Source organism: Nothoprocta perdicaria, unplaced genomic scaffold (assembly GCF_003342845.1).
Source record: "Nothoprocta perdicaria isolate Ctin4 unplaced genomic scaffold, notPer1 scaffold_18, whole genome shotgun sequence".
Taxonomy (NCBI): domain Eukaryota; kingdom Metazoa; phylum Chordata; class Aves; order Tinamiformes; family Tinamidae; genus Nothoprocta; species Nothoprocta perdicaria.
The window spans coordinates 5492540-5513120 of record NW_020454982.1 but is presented as its reverse complement, the minus strand read 5'-3'; the positions used below and the strand labels follow the sequence as shown (position 1 = coordinate 5513120).

At 38.6% G+C, this 20581-nt stretch overlaps 1 protein-coding gene across 1 annotated transcript; it reads right to left on the bottom strand.

The window, feature by feature from the left end:
• Positions 1 to 1561: 1561 nt before the first annotated feature.
• HEATR3 (HEAT repeat containing 3) lies at positions 1562 to 17432 on the bottom strand. Its single transcript, XM_026036471.1, has 13 exons — positions 17377 to 17432; positions 16119 to 16185; positions 15512 to 15621; positions 14638 to 14778; positions 13605 to 13888; positions 12812 to 12902; positions 10060 to 10217; positions 8983 to 9065; positions 8590 to 8726; positions 6098 to 6186; positions 5172 to 5315; positions 4891 to 5067; positions 1562 to 3949 (listed from the first exon to the last, which is right to left on the bottom strand). Exons 3-13 carry the CDS (start codon positions 15552 to 15554, stop codon positions 3830 to 3832), a joined length of 1467 nt encoding a protein of 488 aa, XP_025892256.1. The 5' UTR covers positions 15555 to 15621; positions 16119 to 16185; positions 17377 to 17432; the 3' UTR covers positions 1562 to 3829.
• Between the last annotated feature and the right edge of the window lie 3149 nt (positions 17433 to 20581).

Sequence of the window (20581 nt, the reverse complement as noted above, 5' to 3'; positions counted from 1 at the left end):
TAAAGCAACAATGTAGGTTTTTAAAAGATTTTTTTTCTCCTCTTTCTCTACTTCCCCCCCACCTCCTCAGTCAATGATGTTTTGGGAGATGAGAGAAACAAATAAAAAAAAAATAGAGTTTGATACCTGTTCTGATACCAGTGATGAAATGAATTGATGATGCATACTTGCACATATAGGATCTACTTATTTATACCACAGACTAATCACTGTCTAGATCACTCCAACTTCTCCCACCCCCAGAGGATCTCCAAGATCTGGCTTTCTCTTTATAGGCTGTCAAAAATCTTGTCTTCACATTATTCATCTCCCACACACCGTAAATCTACTTAAATAAGTCAGTGCCAAAAAGAGTCTTTCAAACATTTCATTTTTGCCACACACCATCTTATTTTCTGCTGGCATCATTTTCCCAGCTGTGTTACAATTTCTGCAGTCCTTATCTTACAATTTAAGAGTCAGACTGTGACATAAAGAGATGTATATGTATGGAAAAATTGTCTCACATTGCTAGCCTCATCTTGCACACTTCTACTGTCTCACATCTCATCTTGTATGAGCAGAACATACTCTCTAAATTAACCTACAGAATTACGATCTCGTATTCACTCACTCACCATGCAAACCTGATACAAGGCAGGTGCCATATGAGACCATATGAAATTTTCTTCATTCAACCGAACAAAACAACAAAAGACGACCCTGATATATGCAATTGGCTAAATAACTGTAATATCTCAGAAATCCCAAAGGAAGTTCAGGGCCCCAATTTTGCCATGCACCACTAGCGAAGCAAACTGCTAAAAAACTTGCATGTGATAGGATATAAAGAAATCATATGCAAATTTCATTAATATTACTGATTAAGTAGTATAAGGCAGGAAAAAGCAAAGCAAAGCAAAAAACCAAACCAACCCCCCAAACCAAACCCAAAGGAAAAGCAGCAGCACCCAGTGAGCCAGAGCCACCAGTTCACCTGTCTCCACCTGTGCCCATGGAAAAGGTCCAGCAAAGTGCTCCAAGGGTGAAGTTAGGAAAAAGGTGATTCAAGTTTTATTACACGTTCACAAAAAACAAAAATGCCACCGTATGTCCTCGTTACTCTTTTAGCTACAAGTTAGAAATGGCACGTGTACCAGAGACAGAAACAAGTATTTACACATTAAGTCATTTACTTCTGCAGGACATATGGTTTGTAGTACTATACATTCATCTTTCTATGATAAAAAGGAAGATTTTTTTTAAAAAAGATACTCAGTTGATTATTGTATACAGAAATAAAAGAAAATTCTTACTGCTGGAGTGGTTTAGGTTCTAAATGGAACCTGGAAGTCTGGAGGGGGAAAAAAAAAAAAAAAGAGGGGGAGAGGGCATAGATCATATTAAACAAACAAACAAAAAAAAACAACAAAAAAAAAAGCAGGCTTAGTAGAGGCCTCATCTTACATATATTTATCTGCAAATTTAAGATTTTATTTCAAGATGAAACATTTGGCATTAGTGACCTAAATAAAAGCTCAACAACAGAATAACACACACATTATCACTCTAACAGTCCCCAGGAAGCAGATTCCACTGCCATACCTGCTACAGAACACCCGTGCGTTGCACTTGGGCCGGAATAACCCAGCGAAACAGGACAGGCTGCTGCGTGCACGAGCAAAGAGCGGCCCCGCAGAGGAGGCAAGGCCAGTGCCAGGAGCAGGGATTAGAGCCCCCTCTTTAGCACCCAGGGCCCGGAGCTGCAGCCCCCGGGACAGGGCACACGAGCGCACGGCCCCCAGCCCTGGCAGAGCGCTGGAGCACGCGGCACGGCCTGAAGGGCCAGGTTTGCCACACACCACGAAAAGGGAATATAATCGCTGTTTTCAACCAACTACCTGATGGGAGGTTATAAAATGTGGCCAGATTCTCCTTCCATTCAAAGGAGGAGAGGTAGATCTCGCAAGGTGAATTCCAGCGAGGTTTAAGGGAAGAGATATTCACAGTGAGGGCAGTCAGGCCCTGGAAAAGGTTGTCCAGAGAGGCTGTTGAATTTCCATCCTTGGGATATGCTCGAACTTGGACTGGTCAAGACCCACACAACCTCACTGGGCTCTGAAGAGAGCCCTGCTCTTTTTAGCTCCTTTTCAATACCGTTCTGTCCTCAGGATATGGCCAGTATTTCTAACATTGGAATTAAGATCCACACACTGTACGGTCTCACACCATAACTACTCTTTCCTCAGCAGTTATACACTGACCTTCTTCTGTGTTTACCCTTCTGCATCCCAGGATAACCTTTAAATCACTACATTTTCCTCACTTCTCCTGTACTTTCTGTGCCCAGACTCAACAGCCTGGAAGTCCCATGGTCCCTGACACTCGCTCCCGCGCTCATTTGGTTGGCAGGCAGCACATCATACATTTAATCTAACTTCTGAAAAGCAACAGCAAGAACAGGGATTTTTTTTTCTCTCCCCTGCCAGTGCAGTTATTTTAATTCATTTTTCACTTCCCCCGCTTCCATTTGTCCAAAAAGGTCAGAGTTTCACAAAATTAGTCATTTGCAAGTAAGCCAGTCTAAAGCCTGCTTTCTAGTCTAAAGCAGACTGAAGTCTAACAAACCAAAGTTAGGTTTTTGCAGCTAGTAGTATAGTAATACTGTGAGCAAAATTTACTCCCTTTGCTCCTGCATCAATTAATGGTGGAGGGAAAATAAGAAGTTCCATTTCAGGAGTCACAAGAAAACACTTTGGGATGTGCACCCCACTGCATGGATTTCAAAGGGAAAGAACACAGTGGAAATCATAAATGAGTTAATTTTTCCCTCACTGAAATACAGCTTATTTTTTTTGTTCCACTTCAGTTTCTTCCACTTTTTCCTTTTTTTGTTTAAAAAACGGTACTTGATACAATACTTTGTTCATAAAAAAGTGAAACTTGAAAAATATGCAGTACATATAATCCTCACGAATCAGTGATATTTCTTTGAAAAATAGCTAGTTTTACATTTTAAATGTCTCTATCACAAATATTGCAAAGATACTTTAAGTAATTATAAAACTATTTCAGATAATAACTCAGTATAAAAATATCTTTATTAGGTTCACTACTTCCCTGAATCCACACTTATCCTCATGTAGAGCTACAAGGAAGAAGGTAAACTAGTATACTTGATTTTCTGAATTACCAATCAAAATATAATAAAAGCCATTATGTCTGAATAGGATCCTCCTAAACTCATTTCCACGGTAGAAGCTTAACCAACTATATTTATCACAAATGAATCCAAGACTATTTTCTCTTCGATAAATGTTGAGAAGCTATAGATCCAAGTGCTGATAGTAATCTACCCACTTGTCATATACTTTTCTTGGGAAACATGCCCGTGCAATTCAGAAACGGGTAAAAACAAATAGCAAATATGAGTGTTCTGCCACTGATGACTTCCCAAAAAATATCTGAGAGGGATTTGATTTGTTTTTACGTTTTTGTGATCAGGCACATAACTGAGGACATCTCTTAAATTATTTTTTCATGTAATGATAATTTTCTGCCAGGATAGTCGAAGATTTCTTAACGTTGATAGTGCTATTTACAACATCTCAGGACTGCAAGACCACATTCATACCACAGCTAACGTAATCTCACAGTAATGCTATTTTTCTTTTATGCTGACACTTTCATATTGCATCCACCCAGAAGTATAAAAATACTGAATGTAAAACAAAAACAAAAGTATTAACATGAAAGCAAAACTGCTCTGCTCAACAAATTTTAGAAGCCAAAATGGTTATATTTTTGAAAACATTATTCAATAAAGGAAACCTTAAAGTTCCTTGATGTTTCAAGTTGGATTTTTCACTAATGTCTCCTGATATGCAATGAATCTTCTCAAATTCATCTTCACGTTGTCAAGAACACAGAGCTGATCTGCACTGTATTCTCCTTTGCTTTCTTTTCGCATCTGTAAATCCAAAACATATACTTCACTAATATAGAAGTGTGGTTTTTTCTTCTTTTTTTTCCCTCCTCCTCTGTTAGGTCATTTAAGTTTATAACAATGGTGTATATGCCCCCTAGCAAGCCATGATACTTACTGCTCAAGAGCTCAAAACAACATGTTCACATGCCTATATGCTGATTCGAGATTAGCAATATGCTCTATAAGGCAAGTTATTATAAAACAGCATCTGTGTCTATATCTGGCCATAATACTACTAGCATCCTACTTCCCCCATAAGTTTGAAGCATACATTTCTTTTCTGTATCTATTTTAATAAAAGATCCACCTTATATAACAATTAAACAATTGTAGCATGCAATTAATGTATTTGAAATATACAGTGCTTGAACTCAGGACTATGGAAGCTAGTCCACAGGCGTCATCTGACTAAAAGAAACAATGCATTAAAGGCTGCTTAAGTCACAAACATATTTAAAATTACAGTTTAGAAAACATGGAATATGTGATGTATTTTAATTAACCAGGAACAGAACAAAACTGCCATAACTACAGCAAGCTAAAAACGAAAGCTGTCGATTTAACTTCAGAAGGGACTTCTTCCTTTCCCTTTCCCTCTGAATTAGCCGTACTTGGTCCTCCTCCAGAGACATCTAAAGAATTCACTTTGCAAAGGTTTCAGAAAAATACTGAGATTTAGACATCAATAATGCTGATGATGGAATGAAGACGTTACATTGTAACCTTAAAATGGTGATATGAACTGCAAAGTAAGTGTATCTGCTTTCTTCTAAAACAGAACAGGAATTTCAACACTTTCACAAATTTTCACCATTTTTTTTAGATCCAGGTATTCCTGCTTAATTATCTCTTAGCAGCCCTGATCTCAAGACTTAACCCACGTTGAGTGTTGAAACTCTGAGCTAGCTGCATTTGATGCTTACCCTCATTTTGAATACTGGTTGAAATTCTTTCAATGCTGGGAGCAACTTAATCTGTACTGCTGCCTTTTCTGCTTCTTTACCATCTGCAAACACATCAAAAAGTGCATCCAGTGCTTCCCCTGCTACGACAAGAGAAGATTCTTTCATAGCAACCTCAAGAAGAAATTTTCCAATCATCTGAAATAAAAAACAAAAATTGATTTTCAATAGTGCTTATAAAAAATGAGGGGAAAAAGAGAAAAAAAGAGGCAGTTTCAGAGTTGAAAAGTTTGTTTTTTCACCTTTAATGTTTCGGCTGTATTTTCTGATTTGGCCAGGACACTGCCCGAAATTCCAAGGATGCTGACGACGTTCACTCTAACACTGGAGTTGCTGCTGTGAATCCCAGCTTCACATAAAGCGATTAGCTGTGCAGGAGTCATACACTGTTCAGCAAGGGAGAAAACACACACAGTGACACGGCCAGGGAAGCTTCTAAGACATTTGCATTATTTGCTTCTACAGGAGAAAACTGGCAGACTTGTAACAGAGGCGCAGTCTAATGAGCAAGAAAACAGTTCAACTCTCCCTTTCAACGTCTGAAGCCCTTCCTCCCGGACAGGACCGATAACCATACAACCAGGGGAAAGAGTTTCAAGCCCATATGTGTTTTCACAAATTTACCTAGCTCAATAGCTATTTCCAGTTCACTGTGTGCAGCATAAAAACTCATTTTTACATTTTAAAGTCAAAAAGAAGCAGCAGACCATCTATCGTTACATCTTGTATAACAAACTACTATGCTTCATTCTCTTATTTAGCTCACTAACATATGTTCGACAAAGATTCTAGAAGAACACACAGCTTCAAATGCATGTCAACAGCAAATAATAAAAAAATAAAAATGGACACTGATTTAGTACCAAAAAAAAAAGTCTTCTCGTTATTCTCATTATACCCATCTCAAAGATGCTACATGGTGAATATTATTATTTTGCTTTCAGAATACCTTTCACTTGTTCACATTTTGGAGATTAGCTATAACATAAACTGGTGCTGGTAGATTCACTGGAAAAACAGAGGTTGAACACTGTTTAATCTGTACTTTCAGTGTTCAGAATTATGGGATTCTAGCTCCTCATTTAAACAGCTTTGTTTCATAAACTTTCCAGCATAATTTGACGTGAATTTCAATCTACCAGAATATATGAGCTTGCATGTATTTTACCTGGGAGATGTTCTTTGATGCCATTGTTTGTAAGAGAGCCCTCAAAGCACTGGTTATGGCTTCCAGGAATTCTGTGTCTTTAGGGAATTCTGTCAAAGAATTGCACCCAAAGCCAAAAGTTAAACAGGAAGATGAACAATATAACAAGCAAAGAAATAGGAATGCCTTAATCCCCCAATTATTCCTCCAGGTACTACCACAAATAGGAAAAGCTACATTTTCAGACACTGGTCTTTGTAAGGTTGTACATAGTGATTTTTTGAATTCAGTATTTATTGTGCCTGGAGATTAGATCGTGGCTATTTAATATTTCCTCAGTTTCCTGATTAAGACACTTATGTGACCTAACGTACGGTACAAATCATCCCAGTCCAAACAGAAGCTTAAAAACCAGGTATCACACGCTGGCCACAATACTGTAACTGAAAAAACTACAGTAGCTACTGGATACACAACTCCCTATGTCTTGCAAGCGGCCTTTTTTAGGCTCCCAGAACTGAGAGCTGTTTCCAGTTCGCGTACAGAATTTATTTTCCTATGGTTCAATAACCTTTCAGAAACGTACAATTCAGAGAGTGCATTATTCTCACGTAGTGACAAATGGCTATTCATCAATACTAACTATGCTGCATTTTGTTCTCATTTTCTAGACTATTCCTGAAACAGAAATCCTCGATAATTTAATGCACATCGGTTTTTCTATCTAAGCATGTAGGTCTTTATGTCTCATTTTCCCAGTAAGCCACAGAATTCCTTTTAACCACGTTTTGGTATCTCATCTGGTCTATCTAGCAGTTTCTGTTAAATAGCATTTAACTATTAATAAATAAATAAAAAGATTAAATGTTAGGAAAACAAGGAAGCAAGCCATTAAATTAATTTATTATCTCTCTTCATCTGGCCTCTTTTCAAGTTTCACGGAAGAACGTTCTGATTATTACTAAGTATAACATATAGGTCCTTTTAATCTTATTCTTCAAGCACGAGACAGGCAAGTATTTTACATACGCTTCCCCACATATATATCTTCATATTTATTTTCATTTCCTGCATTTTAGTTTTTCAAGCACTATGCTTTCATGAAATATGCTTTCTTAGTCATAATGTTCCCACGGATAGATCACCTGCTTTTGATAGGACTTTTTGAGAAAAGAGTGTGTTTTGCATCCAGTGCATTTTCAAGCATCTATTAATGCCATGCTGAACTACCGTGAGTAAGAGCTATACGCACCACATTTGTAGCTACAAATGAAGACATTTGGAAGAATGGAAGAAATCTCCACTTCTCAAGCTCCTAAGAGACTGGAAATAAGTAACGCACATACAAGATTTCAACAAATTTGACTTATGATATAATTTTTCTTGTTTTTCCAGCCTGTAGAAATATACGTGCTGATTTTCATTTGATTTTGCTTTGGTAGAAATGTGCCATATAACTGACCTTAAAGCAAAATGCATTAGTAGAATAGTTTTAGATGAAGCAGCCCACTAGAGAACCAGATCAGCAACCTGAAATCAGGTACTTTTTTTTTTTTTTTAAGTATCAGTACCAACTTCTCTAATGTAACACACAGACCAAAGGGTAAACCATCCAACAGTACTACAGGAATGACACTAATCTGATGTACGAGATGACTGAAGGTAGTTGCCTAAATTACCTGCTGCCCAGCTGGACTAGATTGTTCACTAGGATTGGTACTGTGGGGAAAACATCACAATACTTCTATGAAGTAATGTATCTTGGAGGAATTACAGAGGATGCACACAGGAAGCATTATAGCATCCACCAGGATATTTGATATTCCAAAACAGTGTCACTTTTAGAAAAAAATGAAAGTTATCCAATTTATTGCCTTCTAAATTCAAGTCAAATCAACAGCACAGCAGGAAGTCTGATAAGAAGCTTAAGAATTTTGCACACTTATTAAAAATATATTTTCAATAAGGCAATACAACCACATGAATAATGCATGTCCTGGTGACACGGTTGGTACACTTTTTTTAAAAAAAAGGATTTTTACAGCAACCATTTTTTTTATTTTCCTAAGATTTTAAGAAAAAGTGACATAAAATATTGCTGGATAAAAGACTGCTTCATTTCAGGTAGTTGTTTAGATTAGTCACCACATTTGAAAGGTAAATGCGTCAATGTCTTCAAGATAAAATTGTTGATTGATGAAAAACAGCTATTTTCACAAATATTATATCAAGCAAAACAGTTCTGATCTCACAGCAAGGCAGGGTTTATCCATTAGCTTTCTGTTTGCACACACAGATGTAAAGCACATCCTTGCATGAGGAGCATGCTTGCTTGGATAAACAGATTACATCAGGATACGCTGTTTCGTCAGCATGTTTCCAGCATTCAGTACCCTTGTTCTGAAGGCCAAGCGTATACAACTAATGAAATGGCATTAAAACCACTTAACAATATGCAGTCATTTATATCCTTATGATACAGACCAGCAAACCCTCTTTACTAAACAGCTTACCCATTTTGGAAAAGACCAGCTGTGAGAGATGCTCTGCAAGCGACTGGAGTGCTGAAGCTCCTCCGAGACAATCCACATCTGACACTAATAAAATGCTGTGAAGACAGGTCAGAGCTCTGCACTGCACCGTGTTCAGCCTGAAACAAACAGGAACGCGCTTAGATCCCCTCGTAAAGGAGGGCTGACAAGCAAAAAGGGGTCCTGAATTACAACTGTGATCCGTCATGCCGTTTTCACAAATATTTGCATTTCTTCACTGAAAAAACAAAATTCACTTATCAGGTCTGCATTATCCCAATCTTTAAAGTAATATGAAGATGGATAATCCTTCCAAGAATTCTGTAATAACTGAATATATGTGAAAAATAGTGAGAGAGACGATAAAATTCTTACTTTTTAATTAATGGTTTCCAAGACGGATTGTGCATACAGATGTCTAGAGCGACACTGTTTGGAAAAGCAGTTTTTTCAAGAATCTATGAGGGGAAAAAAAAGAAAAAATAAGTTTTAGCAATAAAGTTCTGCACTTCAAAAACAAGCCTGAAAGCACAGAGGGAAAGCTAGAAATTTATTTCAGTAACAGATATCCCAAACTACTTATTTTATATATGATTTTTTAAAAGTTCTTCACATAGCAGAAGTCTCACCTACTGAAAATGCCATAAACTTCCTCAAATGCTAATATACAATGCAATTACAGACCAAGTTTAGCACAGCGTATTTTAAGCATCCAACTCTACAGAACAAAAGCTAATTTTATAAGTCTCTCCTATTCATTTTTTAGAACTTTTAGATAGTCTGCTATAGAATGCTCAGTCAGCTGCACAGCCCAAAGAGTTTGGGAGGAAGCGTACGCGGCTCGTTGGCAAACACAAGCCCCTGAAGGGCATTCCTTTCACATCTTCACATTTTTGCTCAGAGTCCTATCACACGGCTGAACCAGGGCAATAACTAGTTCAAAGGAATCGAACCTTTACAAGTCCAAGTGAAAATCAACAAAACAATTCTGAAACAAGAATTTAAGTTCTTGACAGTGTCAAACATTGTACTTCACAAATTACATACAGACAGGGAAAAAGAGGAACACACGCTTTCAGTGCTGACTACTGTGGCTCACATACACTACCTCCAGCTCACTTAGCTAGCACAGACATTTGGCAGCTATTCTTCTACTAGGTGTTCCCTTTCTTTTGCACTTAACCCTTTTCACGGCCAAATAAAAAAAGAGCCTTTATAGTTTTTATAAAGCCAAATAAAAACATATTGGGCTTACAAAACACAAGAGTCTTCTAACTTATATGAAGAAACAACTTGGTCAAATCAAGTTGTGTCATTGTGTTGTTACCTCAAGGAAAAAAGATTTAAAAACATTGAAGTGATTTTTAAAAGCTCTCTCCAGATGAATTATGATAACTTGTTTGCCCTGCAAATCTTGCACAAAGGAAAGATTATATTCTAGATCCGACAGACCTTCTTTGGAATGAGGTAGTTCAGGAACGCTGAGTTAACCTCATCAGAGAGGCAGAGAGGTGACATTAGCAGCCCACTGCCCTCATTGTATGAATTTTCCATAAACAAATCACTTTCATCGCTGCTGGAGAGTTCCTCCCATTTGTCGTCAGAGGGATCTGAGAACAAAGTACAGACTATTAAAGAGAAGAGCTCTCATGCAACAGGTACCCCTCATCTGAACTAAACTAGGCACCAGCTATTGGTTTAAGTCATTCTGGTCTACTGCTCCAATAAAGCCCCACAAAATCAAGTGCTATTAGGTTGCAGTTATAAATATTGTATCATTTTTGTTTAAATTGTTTTATTACAATTAGTACTTGGTTTTTGCTAAGGCAACAGGTGGATCTGCAAGGGCAAGTGTGTAGAGCTCCAGCCTTTGGAGGACAGTTAAGGTGATACTGGCACAGCTACTGCACAAGCTAAGTTGGTCATTTATGTTTAAGCTGATATATCGATGTCCACAGGGTTGACACTGATTTATCTAAAGTTGTTTAATTCCGGGTTACATTTTAACTGGAACAAAATCGGTGAGTACACAAGTCCTAAGTCTACATGTTGGAATGATCTTCTTCATTGGCACATGAAAGTTCTGCCCCTGTAAACAGGTCAGGATATTTAACTACTGTGACGAAGAGAGAGAAAAAAAATCTTCTAGCCACCCCCATCTAATTTTGTCTGCCAACAAGCATTCATATATGATCCAGTTACTGTAGTAACTGTACTGCAACAGCCACACACTTCTGTAGCAAAGCAAAATATATTAACTTAAAATATAATCAGTTATAAATGAACACATCACGCATCTCACTAGAACTATGCAATAGCTTTAGAATATATTTAAAGGAGAAGAATAGATTTAAAGGCTGTTGACTTTGTGATCTGCCACATATCAACTCATTAAGCTGTGGCTGCTTGATCACTTGAGCAACTCTTTTTGCTTATAATATCCAGTTCATTTTGCAACTATGATCCTTAGGTGTTAATAGCCTCTGCAAGAGCAAACAGTTCTGTTTTATGCACTGCCACCCAAGGTCCTGCTCCATTGTCACAACAAGCACGAAAAAAGCAGACTCTCCTCCGCTTCGTTCTATATTTTGCCTCTTCTAAAAAAAAAAAAAAAAAAAATCCATTTGCATCTTTACAAAGCAAATAAAAAAAAGTCTTCTTTGAAAATTAAATAAAATGACATTAACTTGCAATTCAACTCAACAAGAGAACAGCAGCTAAATCACAGTTTGCATTGAGTGGAAAGACACAGGACAGAACTAAAACCAGGCTCTAGAACATTAGCCTATACCTAAAATTAGATTTATTTCATATCAGATGAAAATATGGGAGCTTTTTCAGTGGCAAATCCATCTTAACTATTGCTGGTCACCTATGGCCTATGAATAGGACAGCAACACTGGGGTCTCCCAACCTCCTTCCCACGTCGCTGTTAACAGGGCAGGATCTCCGCTTCTCTGTCCAAGTGCCATCCAGGATGCAGCCAAACACTTTTCTCACCAGTCTACTTATTTCCCTTAGTTCTGTGGCAAGCAGAGTGCTCCTATGAATGCAGCATAGTGGCTAAAGCGAATGGCAGTAACAGCCAAAATCCTCACAGAACTCAAAAATTAAATGAACTGCTGCCTCCAGATTCCTCTTAACTTCTACAGACTCGATTTCAGTCTGCCCACAAATGAGTGTAGTAGTGAAATACCACACAATCAATGTTATATTACACTGTGTGAATAATAGAATATGCAGCCTATCCACAAGAGATTTTCTAATTAAAGGGAAAAGCTTATGAATTACAGCTCATTAGATGAGAAATGCAGTTATGCAATGCGAGGTGCAGAACTTCCTCGTGCTGTAAGAGAAAATCACCACTGGGAACATCTGGATATTACTGAGGTTTTACTATTAGAACCTGAAAGATCTACTTACAAATTTCTCCCCTAAACAATTACTTCTGCATCAGGCTCAGGCACTAATTAAAACTTCCAGGTTCAGTGGGTTTGGTTTGTTTTGCTTTTAAGCAGAGTTCAAAAACCATTTATCCTGATGATTTGAAGAAAAGCTATCAAAACCAAGTATCAGACTTGATAGAAGATATGATATCCTTTTCCTAAACTCATCCCAAAACAGCTTTTCTTCTTCCTTCAAGAAAACTTGTAAAGGTGGAAATCCAATCAGGCCAAATCTACCCTGTTGTCAAGAGCTGCATGTAAAACTACCTCTTCTCCTCCTTCTGCAACTCTTTTAGTATCAAAACTAAATCCCAAACAAGAAAAGCAAACTCTGTTTCAAAAACCTAACACCTCAGTCCTGCAACAGAATTCAGTCATCGTCTATCAAATTAACTGGTGGAATGTGCTCTAACTCTCCTCCAAAAAGAACCAGTAACAATACATTTTATCAAATTTCTATTCTGTACAAGTGTGTTCTTTAACACGGGCACAAATTAAAACCTTACGACAATTCATACAGGACTTGTAATATCTCAGAAAATATACACTGAAGTAACATAAAATTATTTCAATGGGGAAAAAAATGCATACTTCAACTGGCATTAATATTGTGATATTCCAAAAGATGAGGGCATTAGGGATCAGAAATCTATACGTATTCACTCTCAAAGGTTAAGATCACCAGGTAGTGAACTAAACATCATTTATTTCAGAAACAGAAGACTACGAAACACAAGCCATAAGAGATTTCTACAGACCTTCACTGCAGCACATGTTAACAATGACCTCCAGAGCAGTCTGCTGAGCCATCAGTAAGGCTGTCACTTCTTTCAGCTCCCACTTATCAGACTAGAAGAAAAAAAATAAATAAAAAGGATGAACAAAATTTGATTTTGGAAAACCACATTTCAGAGCACTGAAGTAGCTGGCTCAACTGCCAACAAAAAATACAACCCAGTCACTAGGAAATACTATCCCATCCCAAACCATCCCTCCCCACCACCTCCCAAGAAGCACTAAGTTGTCATTTTTATTTCTATTTGATGCTTCAGCTGGACCAGCGAAGGATTTTTAAATATAAAAATTGTATCTGCACTAATGTCATAATGCAAAGGAATGAACAAAATGTGAAGTCCTCTGCTTGTTTCTGTTATTTTTTTTTCTTTTTTCTTTTTAATGGGCACATTTACTAAGCTCTCTGTGATCTCTACACTTAACTTGACACTTAAAACCATTAAACATCTCATTTACCTTAGGCAGCAATCACGGACTTCCTGTGCTAGCTATACAAGCAGGCGTCAGAGAAGCCTACACTTTACACTAGAGGAGTACAAGAAAAGCACATTTCCTTATCATCGCTGTTGTGTAACTTCACATTTCAACCATTTGTGATGAAACTCTCCACGTTCAGCTTTGAAGTGTTAGCTAAAACAGTGAAGCCACTTGTGGGAAAAAAATTGGTAACATTATTAGTCAGTTATTCTGGCTCACACTCAGTTAAGAACAAGTCAGATGCATCAACCTCTCTGAGAGCTGGTCAGCTATACTTACTGGAAGCAGATCAGAAACGTCATTTTGCTGCCTGACTTTTCTTTTTGGTATTTCTTCCATTTCATTATCTTCATTCAAAACACAATTGTCTATAACATCAGTCATGTTTTCCTCAGTTTCTGTCTCTGGAGCAACTTTTAACCTGTTTTTTTCAGCTTCACTCATACGGATAATTGTTTCACCAGCATCTACTTCCAGTGATTCTGAGAAAATCTTCAGGATTGCATTAACCATGCTTGCCAGGCTGCCTGGTGGAATGATGTCCTTGATATTCCAGATAGTACCTACACATGAGAGTTTAATATGAAAATTATCAAAACATTAAATTCACAGTTCTGTAACAGCCATTTATTTTGTAAGGGCACAGTCCCTGCAAGCTCAGTTACGCAGTGCTTATATTTCAGTACAAATGACCAAATCTTTTCTCTATAGGCTCACATTTTTTTTTCTCCTCAGGATTTCATATGCTGATCTATCTGCTCTGTGCAGACTTCATGATCAAGTAAATTCCAGGATGTTAGCAACCACAGAAGATTCCTATGGGGCAATTCTAATGATGTTCTTTACTTCAGATAACAAACCCATATAAGATAACCACTTTTCAAGGATTCTCAAAGTTAAACACCTTTCTTATACTCTAGAACCAAAGCTCAACCTGGCTGATCATTGGAGGCAGAAAGAGGTAGAGAACCCGAGATAATAATCCTCTGCTTGACAAGATCTAGACTATTCCTACACTATTTAATACTGATTCATTTTATCAGTGAAAACCAAACAAATATTAAGAAAAGCAAACAAACAAGAAGACTACACACACATGTTAAGCAGGTATTAAATTCAGAATCAGGTATTTGAGACAGTTTTAAAACTAGTTTCAAATATTTGGAGTATCTTTCACTCCAAGTGAAAACAACCTTATGAACAACCTTACAGCTAGTGTTAGGGTAGCATCACAACTAGGTGTCGAGATGATAGCAGGGTAAAACTCTGTGCTACCCATCACCAAACTACTGAATCTCTTAAAACGTTGTACCTGCTATCAGTGTTCTCAGAAGAACATGCTTCATTGTGCTCTCCGGACATAACAGAACAGTTTCTAGTACTTGTTGTGCAGAGGAATTGAATGAAGAAAGAAGTTCAGGATTATCCTCTGTCACTGCCTGTAAGCAGTTCGCTGTAGCAAATAAAAAAATACAATGATTAACAAACCAAATAGTAGCTTTCACTCTCCTACAGAGAAAGCTTGACCTTCCTGAAAGCTAAGGTAATAACACACAAACACAGGAAAAAGAAATAGCTAAAAACAACAGCGTACTGTAATGATATGACACACACAGCAGAAGACAGACACCCTCCCCACAAATTGTGTTTTACATTAAAAGGCCTCCTTTGGCAGAACAGCACGTAAAACAGGTGAAGTCAGCACCATGTCAGACATGGGACTAGGCATATTAAATTCATAACATAACAGCAAGACTACTGTAAGACCAAATAGTAGCGATACTACTACTATATGTTCATAGGAACGGAGTTGTTTTTTTTTTAAACATGTCCTTTTCTCTACAAGAGAAAGTCTTCATTACAGAGAAATCAAAACCACCACCACAAAAAAAAAAAAACCAAAGCAAAACAGAAGAACAGCCTCCCTCAATGCATTTTTTCCTCCCTCAAAACTTTTCCTCCCACATAACCAACAAATATGTCACTCCTCTTTGGACTGAAAAAAAGGGCAACAAATATCAGCTTCTGAATTATCTGCTGCTCAGAGAAGAAATTTTAAATGTTGTATTCTATGTTAACTTTAGGCAGTACTAACACAGGTGCATTATTCAATGGATGTGCTACCTTCAAATAAAAAAATTAAAAAGACACTTTAGATCCTTAGCTTCAGGTTTTTTACTACTTACCTACTGAAATAGCCAGATCCACATTTGTAGAAAATTTCTTCATATAATGTAATACAGCCTCCAGACACCCTTCTTTATTGAATATAGATACTGCTGTATTGTTGCATTCACTATCACATAAAAAGATTAATAAAACACTTTTTCCCAAGAAAAAAAAAACACTGTAACAAAATTTTAAGTAACATGTACTCAGCATTTCTAGCATTTACATTTTTAAAACCCACCTAAGTATTAGAAATGGTTAGTCCCAGAGCTCTCCTTCATTACTGAGGAGACGCTGAACACTTCCTAAGGTGGGGAAGACGTTGGAATACCCTGGAAACCTTTGAATTAGGTTGGCTTCTGTCAGCCACCTCGTCACACTTTGTTTTGGAGTCCACGAGCCTAAACAGGCTCATGCAAGAGGCCGGAGCAACATGAGTGCACAGGGCAGCAAAGTTTCGGGCTGTCAGCCAGACCAGGGCTCTCTGCACCAGCCTTTATCCAAAACCCACTGATAACAGAGAATGGGTTGTTGCCTCTCAAACTTAAGTGCTCATTTGCTATATAAAAAAGATTACTGTCACCTGGCATTTAGAAATGCTTGCTGAAACAATACAAAATGTACCGTTTAATTAGGTAAATAGTTGGATTTGTATTTCTTCAAACTTCTACAGCTATTTCCTTTTTCTAATCTACAACAAAAATAAAAGACAAAGTTGAGGCATGGATTAGCTAGCTATACAGCTCCTCAAAAAAAATTTCTTTTTTTAAAGTATTATAGCTCAGCATCAGTCTAAATTTTACCAGTGCCAAACTTAGCAATGATGCCAATGGTTCACTATCAGTGCCATGGAGTTCAAAATACAGAGGTGATTTATAACACACTTAAAGACCACGTTTCTGTTCCAAAGCACTTATGTCTGCATAAACACTAAAATGGATAGCTGAGACAGTTACAATAAGATGTCATATCCTGCAAGGCTGCTGAGCAAGCAGTTTCTGTACTGTTCTAGATTTTAGTCATGAAGAAAACAGATTTAGAAAAAGGGCCTCAAGTCAACAACCATTCCATATGGGCAGACATATAGGCAGCTCCTTTGAAATACTGTCTAGTACAAGACAAACTCTACATGGACCGAAGCATGTAACAACATAGAACTGTGACAACACTGAATCAAAATCAACAGCAAGAAAATAAAGTTTAAGAACTTTTAATACAAGCTTATATCACTTCAATGTTCATAGCTATATTTGTATTAGTAGCGTTACTACTTCTCTTTGTTTGCCCAATGTTTCTAATGCAAATTACTCAGGGAACTACTCATATTCTTTATCAGAAAATTAAGTAGATTTTTATCAGTGCCCAAGTCATTAAAGGATAGTTAGCTGAAACTCTGGGAAGATCTCAGGAGGGAGGAAGCAGTGAAGAACTTCTCATATTCCCAGAGAAATTATTTTTTTCTTTCCCCCATATTGCAATAAGGATCTACAGGAACTACAGGCAAGACCACAGAACCCAAACTGTACAAGTGTCTTCCATGAGACTTTGACAGAACATTTTGAGAAAACAGCATCAGAATTTACGATGAACAACAAATGGAAATAAAAACATCACACTCCTAAAACAAATGACCAACTCTACACACTTCTAAAATCCTTCACTTACAAAAGTAATCTACAATAGCAAATAACAAATATATTTCAGCTCAGATGATGGCTCATCACGTACTGTGCAAAGCACACATAGGAGCAACATGATCAGAAGTGAGATCCAGCAACTGAATGATCTTTCCCCACAAGGGGAGCTATTTCCCTCAGCCTCAATCATCATACAAAATCTTTTCAGGAGCAATTTAATTTAGTTATTCTAAAAAATAACTTACCACACATTCCACAGCAAGTTAATAGCCTCATTGGCTATGTCTTCAACATAATTTTTGTTCATTTCTTTGCATTTCTTCGGAGAGAGCTGATAAGCATCTAGTCCAGCGCTACACTACAACCAAATAAAAAAACTGGGGTTGTGAAGAAGAAAACAAAAACAAACAGTACTACACAAAAGATAACCTGAAAACTTTCAGGATAGAGGAATTATAGACACCTCTTATTAAGTGTTTAATAGCAGCCACCTGACTATTTTCTTATTCTCTAAGGAAAGTGAACACAACAGAACTGAATCACTGATTTCTTTCTCTGGTGATGTTTCCTCTAACACCACTTGCTCTGCATTCAACTGTCTTCCGAATCTTTCTTTTTTGCCTTTGGCTAAATAAATATGTTTAGCATCTGAAACGCTGCTTGTTTCTTGTTAGTATAGTTTTTTGTGCATTTTTCAGTACTTCTAATCACGCAGACTTAGTCATGTATCCCGCTACGCTTCACAACAATGTCACTACCTGCATTTTATGATGGGAAAGAACCACATGGAGAACAACGACACTGCTCACACAAAAAGCAAGAGGTCAGAACTCCATTGAGTTCAGTTGAACTCAATGCAGTTCCTAAACTGAACTGCAACACCTGAACCAATGAATTCAGCACAGGTTATTACGATAGCAGTAACTACCCAGCTGTAAAAGAAATAGAAAGAAAAAATACTCACAGAACAAAAATGACACAACATTGAATCTGAATATAGATTGACAGAATAGGCTTGTTTTGACTGAAAAACATCCTAGGCAACAGATATCATCACAGATGCAGCAGGCAGAAACAAGTGTTTGCTTGAAATCTCTATGATTATTTCTGTACTACTTTACAAAGTTGCACAGTAAGAGTTGTAGCAGTAAAGTTCACTTAGTAAATCCTAATAATAATGATGCCGAGATGTATTCTGTGAATCCAGCTGGCTAGTATTCAAGACATATGACACTTACACTGCTAACTGTAAAGAATTACTACTCAATCCACCAAAGGTTCTTTTAAACTTCTTACCTTGCAAATAGCTATTAAAAATGAACTGCTTTTGAGAATGGGGTAATTCAATGACTAGACCAATTTTAAAATCAGAATAAACACACCTCTTTCAGAAGAGCAACAAGGGGTGTCATGATGTCTTTTGTCACCATGTCATCACAGACTTCAAATCCTCCACAAGCACTGAGATTTCTGGGAAAGATCAAACAGTTTGGATCAGATAAAATACCTTCTACAAATATTTTGAAACAAAATAAAACTGTATTATTTTTTCTCTTAAAGTTGTGATCAATTTTAAAAACAATGTATCTGCTTGATCAGTACCTTTAGTCTTCTACCTTTCCAAGAAAGAAGTATTTTCTCATCCACTTATTTGAACCAAACCATGACTTCTATCAGCTATTATTCAATGAGTAAAACAATATTTGAGACACAAATATATGAGACACTCGCTAACATTATATTTTTGTACATACAATGCATATATTTTGTATATATAGTGTAAGCTGTCGGTCTGAATGCAGAATGGCAATTCAAAACAGTGCTGTCAAATATTTACAGGTTTTCTCAGAAAGCTACTTGCAGTTCCTAACTAACCTGTTGCCCCTGTGATGTTATGAGGAAAGAAAATACTACACCACCTGCATTCAAGGGTTCTGTATTGCTTCATGCGATAGGTTTTTCCTAACTGAAGGGCAGAAAACAACTCATTCGCTGCAAGCAGGTAAAATGGCAGTAACAAGGGCTGCTGCGAGGATGCCTGCTGTGGATCCCAGTACGGCGATTCAGCACACCCAGGCACAGCAGGGACCACGCAGGAGCCTGGCGGTTCATCCCAGCTCTAGAGTAGAGCCAGGCTCTCCCTACCAGGCCCAGGACAGCTCCTCGCCGCGCCGATCCCGGGAGCCGCTCACCGGAGAGCGCCCGCCGCCGTCTCGCGAACGGCCAGGCTGTGGTCCAGCAGCATGGGCCCCAGGCACCGCACGACGTCTCGGTGCAGGAAGGCTGGGATGAGGTGTCTCTGCTGCAGGAGCTTGGAAATGCCGGCGCAGGCGAATTCCCGCACCTCAGCACTCGGGTGCTGGAGCTGCGGGGACACAAGTGAGGCACATCTGGGAGGGGGAAGTGAAGCTGGAAGGATTTATTGAGTGAGAGGAAAGCGATCTGCTTTGATTGGCCTTTAGCCTTGTAGCTCCCCTTATCACTCCTGAATAGGATCAAGAGCTTTTAACTTCCATAAATATTTTAATTCTTCACCTGTGCTGCACATGTGAACTACTTGATGGCATGAACCTCGTGCCACCTGTTAGCAGTGCTTAGATGGGGGGTCGACACTAGCAAGACCTGTCTACTTTTGATGGTGCTGCTAAAAAGAAGGAAATACACACACAAGTAGGGGGAAATCCTACCAAACAAGCATGATAGTCAAAAGAAACAGTACTGATAAAGCAAGACTGAAGAATTAAAGAAAAAAAAAAAAAAAAAGAAATAGAAAGAGAGAGGCAGAGACATATGAGTCTTCATTTGGGAAACATATAACATCTGCATGAAGGCAAGAAGCAACTGTTCTCCATGTCCACAAGACAGCAGTGCCTTGCAACATGGAAATTAAGGTTTAATATTAAGAACTGCTACACAATGAAATTATAAACCAGAACTGACAACACAGAAGGTTCTGGAGCTTCCTTTATCGAGGGAGGGTAACAGAGAGGGCAAATATTTGCAGGACAGAGTGGGAAGCAGTGGTAAACCAGCTCCAGCCTCTCTGGAGAGCTCTCAACACATCCCATTCCAGCATCCACACATCCCTAAGTCTTTGGGCTTTGAAGGGTTGGTCTGAATGTAAGGAAGTAGCGACCTGTTCAGCCAGGGTAGTTAAGGGAAGAAACGGGCTTCAAGAAAGGAGAGCAGGGATTTTTTCCTGCTGACACCCCCTTAACACGTGCCCCAGTGGCCGGCAGCGCCAGGCCCCGCCGCGGGCTCCGTGCCGAGGCAGCCCCCAGCGGGCACCAGCCCTCTCCAGCGCGGCCTCCCCCAGGGGCGCCCCCCGCCCGGCGAGCCCGCTGCCCCTCGGGCCGCCAGGCCGCGCCGCGCACCCACCTTCTCCAGCAGCTCGGCGGCCGGCTCGTCGCCGGGGCCGCTGCCGGGGCTCTCCCCGGGGCCGGGGCCATC